This window comes from Salmo trutta, chromosome 1 (assembly GCF_901001165.1).
Source record: "Salmo trutta chromosome 1, fSalTru1.1, whole genome shotgun sequence".
Classification (NCBI taxonomy): Eukaryota; Metazoa; Chordata; class Actinopteri; order Salmoniformes; family Salmonidae; genus Salmo; species Salmo trutta.
The window spans coordinates 65573461-65579460 of record NC_042957.1 but is presented as its reverse complement, the minus strand read 5'-3'; the positions used below and the strand labels follow the sequence as shown (position 1 = coordinate 65579460).

At 45.2% G+C, this 6000-nt stretch overlaps 1 protein-coding gene across 1 annotated transcript in view; it reads left to right on the top strand.

Moving 5' to 3' along the window:
• Window positions 1-267: 267 nt before the first annotated feature.
• Window positions 268-6000, top strand: part of LOC115205379 (sterile alpha motif domain-containing protein 9-like) — a 41902-nt gene continuing 36169 nt past the window's right edge. Inside the window, exons 1-2 of the mRNA XM_029771314.1 lie at window positions 268-411; window positions 1344-1443. Of these exons, the coding sequence (XP_029627174.1) occupies window positions 1430-1443 (14 nt within the window). The 5' untranslated portion in view covers window positions 268-411; window positions 1344-1429. The remainder of the gene's footprint in view (window positions 412-1343; window positions 1444-6000) is intronic.

The following is a 6000-nucleotide window of genomic DNA, read 5'->3' as shown; positions in this document are numbered from 1 at the left end:
GTGTTACCTCACCGTCTCACTCTATATTTAGTTTAGTTTACAATCCCATCCTCATGTCTTTCATTTTAAAACTGCAGTTACAGGTGGTTCAAATGGTTTGATAGAAAATTAGAGGGGCTGTATGTTTTTTTTTAATGTCAACAAAAAAGCATGTAATGTGTTATTGCATATCCAAACTTTCGTTTTCTACCAAACGAAACTTACAATGCTCAGACAAGGGAGGGACAACTTCTTTGATAGCTCTGTGATTTGGGCGGGACTGAAAAAAATTCCATTGCTTTATTTCACAGCTCTTATTCCACAGCTCTCACTCTTCACTACACAGACAGGACAGAGCCCACCAGGTCCTGCATTATTCTTAGACTATGACGCACTTAAACACAGTGATAAAGTGTTGCTTATTTTTTTGAGGTGAGTTGAAACATTCATTACTCATGTACTTGGACAGTAGCAGCTCTTTGGTATTAAAGCAATTACAGGAGAAAATGTCCTCCTAACACAAACAGACTTAGGTAATAAGGCATTATGGAAGCTAGGAAGTCGGCCCATACTGTAGGCTAAACCAGGGTTGGGGTCAATTCCAATTGAAGTCACTCAATTCTGGAAGTGATTTGAATAAAAAATGTAAAACTTTACACTTTTTAAATAAATAGTGTTCCTTTTAGCTTGTTGTGAAATCATTGAGAATAAATGCAATTTTTTAAAATATTTAATTGGATGTTCAGTTTACTTCCTCAAATGACTGCAACCCTGCTGTACACTACAGTGCCTTTGGCCTCATTTGGACTTATTTATGTTCTCTTGCTCCTCAATTTTTACCACACAACCAAACACAGCCAAAAATGTAACACAATATTGTGATTGGGTATCTGCTGTGGCCATTGTGGTTCAATTGAGCACGGTAAAGACACAACAGCCGAGACTAGACGAAACTTCATGTGTGAGTGGGTAGCATGATGTGTCTGTTGTGACTTGTGGTCATGTGTGTATGAAAAACAAACTACGAAGTACATTGATAGAAGTGATGTATTCCAAAATTGATAGATGGTGCACGTGATGAGGTTAAATACATTTTTTTAAAAGTGATGTTTTATGAATGGACTGTAAATGAAGAACACTGTTTTTTAAATCTGCCTTTAAATGTCCTACAGTGGTAAGAGCAATGGTTGGTGATTTATTAAAGTTCAAATATGAAATGCAATTTGACAACAGATGCTGGCAATTGCTATATGCTATTCTACTCATGAGACAGGACCAGCCTGCACAGTATTGGCATTAGCCCAAGCTAACATATGCTAACAATAACTTGTCTCTTGTGACTGTTTTGTGCTTTTGTTTTGCAGGGCAAGGTCCACGTATGACGGTTCAGCTATCACACAACCTCGCCGCCCCGTGAGCCCACACCTGCTGTTCGGTGACAGTGACAGTAATGGAGCAAATTATGTTAGTAACCAGTTTAAAATAACAATAAGGCACCTCAGGGGTTTGTGGTATATGGCCAATATACCACGGCTAACAGGTCCTTGCCATTCTGCCACCCTATCTGAGACTGGCCATTCTGCCGGCCTGCCGCCCCATAGCGGCTAAGGGCCACAGCCGGCACACTCATTAGGCAGGATTAGGCGGTCGCCTATGGCGGCATATTGACTAGGGCGGCATTTTCTGAGCTAAACTGACCAAGATGCACCTCAACAACACATAAAACCTCATATAATTCTGACGAAAAAAACAATGACAATTTCTCTCAAACAGTGGCATTTAAGTGAGCGCTGATGCCGCCCTGTGATAAGCAGTGCCCACTTTGTCAAAGGTTAGGGTGCAAAATATTTAGCTTTTCCATTCCCAGCGCACCTCTCCAGGGTGCTGTTGGAAAGAGAAATTGCTTCCGTCAAAAATATAATCTAATAAAAATCATGTAGCAGATATAGGATATGGTACAAAGAGTATGTGCCCTTTTCTGTAGCCTACAGGCTGGAGATAAAATGTATGACAATTAGAGGTCGACCGATTAATTGGGGCCGATTTCAAGTTTACATAACAATCGGTAATCGGCATTTTTGGACACCGATTGTGGCCGATTTCCTTTTTTTTTTACCTTTATTTAACTAGGCAAGTCAGTTAAGAACACATTCTTATTTACAATGACAGCCTAGGAACGGTGGGTTAACTGCCTTGTTCAGGGGCAGAACGACAGATTTTTACCTTGCCAGCTCGGGGATTCGATCTTGCAACCTTCCGGTTACTCGCCTTCCGGTCCAATGCTCTAACCACCTGCCGTACATTGCACTCCACGAGGAGACTGCGTGGCAGGCTAACTACCTGTTATGCGAGTGCAGCAAGAATCCAAGGTAAGGTGCTAGCTAACATTAAACTTATCTTATAAAAAACAATCAATCTTAACATAATCACTAGTTAACTACACATGGTTGATGATATTACTAGTTTATCTAGCGTGTGTAACGCTTGGTCGTCGTGGGTGTGGAGTCATGTGCAGGAAGCAGAAATGTTCAGTACAGTGCTCTTTATTACGCACCACAAAAGAGTAATCGCCCAAAACACAAGGTCCCAAAATACAATCCACTACACAGCACACAGTGGGAAAGAACCAACAAGCCCGCACACAGAACAGGCGGGAAAACGGGCTTAAATAGCCCAGCTAATCAACCTAATAGACAACAGGTGCAACAAATAAAGGCAAAACCAACAGAAAAGGGGATCGGTGGCAGCTAGTAGGCCGGTGACGACGACCGCCGAGTGCCACCCGAACAGGGAGAGGAGCCACCCTCGGAAGGATATAATCGATACGGTGCCTGTTAATTTATCATCGAATCACAGCCTACTTCGCCAAATGGGTGATGATTTAACAAGCGCATTCGCGAAAAAAGCACTGTCGTTGCACCAATGTGTACCTAACCATAAACATCAATGCCTTTCTTTAAAATCAATACACAAGTATATATTTTTAAACCTGCATATTTAGGTAATATTGCCTGCTAACATGAATTTCTTTTAACTAGGGAAATTGTGTCACTTCTCTTGCGTTCCGTGCAAGCAGTCAGGGTATATGCAGCAGTTTGGGCCGCCTGGCTCGTTGCGAACTGTGTGAAGACCATTTATTCCTAACAAAGACCGTAATTAATTTGCCAGAATTGCACATAATTATGACATAACATTGAAGGTTGTACAATGTAACAGCAATATTTAGACTTAGGGATGCCACCGGTTAGATAAAATACGGAACGGTTCCTTATTTCACTGAGAGAATAAACGTTTTGTTTTCGAAATGATAGTTTCCGGATTTGACCATACTAATGACCTAAGGCACGTATTTCTGTGTGTTTTTATGTTATAATTAAGACTATGATTTGATATTTGATAGAGCAGTCTGAGCAGTGGTAGGCAGCAGCAGGCTCGTAAGAATTCATTCAAACAGCACTTTCGTGCGTTTGCCAGCAGCTCTTTGCTGTGCTTCAAGCATTGAGCTGTTTATGACTTCAAGCCTATCAACTCCCGAGATTAGGTTGGTGTAACCTATGTGAAATGGCTAGCTAGCAGCTTTCATATGTTCTCATTACATTTACATCATCTAGCAGATGCTCTTATCCAGAGCGACTTACAAATTGTTGCATTCACCTTATGATATCCAGTGGAACAACCACTTTACAATAGTACATCTATATCTTTTTTTGGGGGGAGGGTAGGGGGGGGGGTTAGAAGGATTACTTAATCCTATCCCAGGTATTCATTAAAGAGGTGGGGTTTCAGGTGTCTCCGGAAGGTGGTGATTGACTCCGCTGTCCTGGCGTCGTGAGGGAGCTTGTTCCACCATTGGGGTGCCAGAGCAGCGAACAGTTTTGACTGGGCTGAGCGGGGACTGTGCTTCCACAGAGGTAGGGAAGCGAGCAGGCCAGAGGTGGATGAACGCAGTGCCGTTCTTTGGGTGTAGGGACTGACCAGAGCCTGAAGGTATGGAGGTGCCGCTCCCCTCACAGCTCCGTAGGCAAGCACCATGGTCTTGTAGCAGATGTGAGCTTCAACTGGAAGCCAGTGGAGTGTGCGGAGGAGCGGGGTGACATGAGAGAACTTGGGAAGGTTGAACACCAGACGGGCTGCGGCATTCTGGATGAGTTGTAGGGGTTTAATGGCACAGACAGGGAGCCCCGCCAACAGCGAGTTGCAGTAATCCAGACGGGAGATGACAAGTGCCTGGATTAGGACCTGCACCGCTTCCTGTGTGAGGCAGGGTCGTACTCTGCGAATGTTGTAGAGCATGAACCTACAGGAACGGGTCACCGCCTTGATGTTAGCGGAGAACGACAGGGTGTTGTCCAGGGTCACGCCAAGGCTCTTAGCACTCTGGGAGGAGGACACAATGGAGTTGTCAACCGTGATGGCGAGATCATGGAACGGGCAGTCCTTCCCTGGGAGGAAGAGCAGCTCCGTCTTGCCGAGGTTCAGCTTGAGGTGGTGATCCATCATCCACACTGATATGTCTGCCAGACATGCAGAGATGCGATTCGCCACCTGGTTATCAGAAGGGGGAAAGGAGAAAATTAATTGTGTGTCGTCTGCGTAGCAATGATAGGAGAGACCATGTGAGGATATGACAGAGCCAAGTGACTTGGTGTACAGCGAGAATAGGAGAGGGCCTAGAACTGAGCCCTGGGGGACACCAGTGGTGAGAGCACATGGTGCGGAGACGGATTCTCGCCACGCCACCTGGTAGGAGCGACCTGTCAGGTAGGACGCAATCCAAGAGTGAGCCGCGCCGTAGATGCCCAACTCGGAGAGGGTGGAGAGGAGGATCTGATGGTTCACAGTATCAAAGGCAGCAGATAGGTCTAGAAGGATGAGAGCAGAGGAGAGAGAGTTAGCTTTAGCAGTGTGGAGAGCCTCCGTGACACAGAGAAGAGCAGTCTCAGTTGAATGACCAGTCTTGAAACCTGACTGATTTGGATCAAGAAGGTCATTCTGAGAGAGATAGCAAGAGAGCTGGCCAAGGACGGCACGCTCAAGAGTTTTGGAGAGGAAAGAAAGAAGGGATACTGGTCTGTAGTTGTTGACATTGGAGGGATCGAGTGTAGGTTTTTTGAGAAGGGGTGCAACTCTCGCTCTCTTGAAGACGGAAGGGACGTTGCCAGCGGTCAAGGATGAGTTGATGAGAGAGGTGAGGTAAGGGAGAAGGTCTCCGGAAATGGTCTGGAGAAGAGAGCAGGGGATAGGGTCAAGCGGGTATGTTGTTGGGCGGCCGGCCGTCACAAGTCGCAAGATTTCATCTGGAGAGAGAGGGGAGAAAGAGGTCAAAGCATATGATAGGGCAATGTGAGCAGGACCAGCAGTGTCGTTTGACTTAACAAACGAGGATCGGATGTCGTCAACCTTCTTTTCAAAAGGGTTGGTGAAGGATGCTTTGTTGCGAAATAGGAAGCCAATTCTAGATTTAACTTTGGATTGGAGATGTTTGATATGAGTCTGGAAGGAGAGTTTACAGTCTAACCAGACACCTAGGTATTTGTAGTTGTCCACATATTCTAAGTCAGAACCGTCCAGAGAAGTGATGCTGGACAGGCGGGCAGGTGCAGGCAGCGATCGGTTGAAGAGCATGCATTTAGTTTTACTTGTATTCAGGAGCAGTTGGAGTATTAGCCGTTCTGTAGTATTAGCCGTCTACAGTCTGGTTAGACTGTAAACTCTCCTTCCAGACTCACATTAAGCATCTCCAATCCAAAATTAAATCTAGAATTGGCTTCCTATATCGCAACAAAGCATCCTTCACTCATGCTGCTAAACACACCCTTGTAAAACTGACCATCCTACTGATCCTCGACTTCGGTGATGTCATCTATAAAATAGCCTCCAACACTCTACTCAACAAACTGGATGCAGTCTATCACAGTGCCATCCGTTTTGTCACCAAAGCCCCATACACTACCCACCATTGCGACCTGTACGCTCTCGTTGGTTGGCCCTCGCTTCATACTCGTCGCCAAACCTACTGGC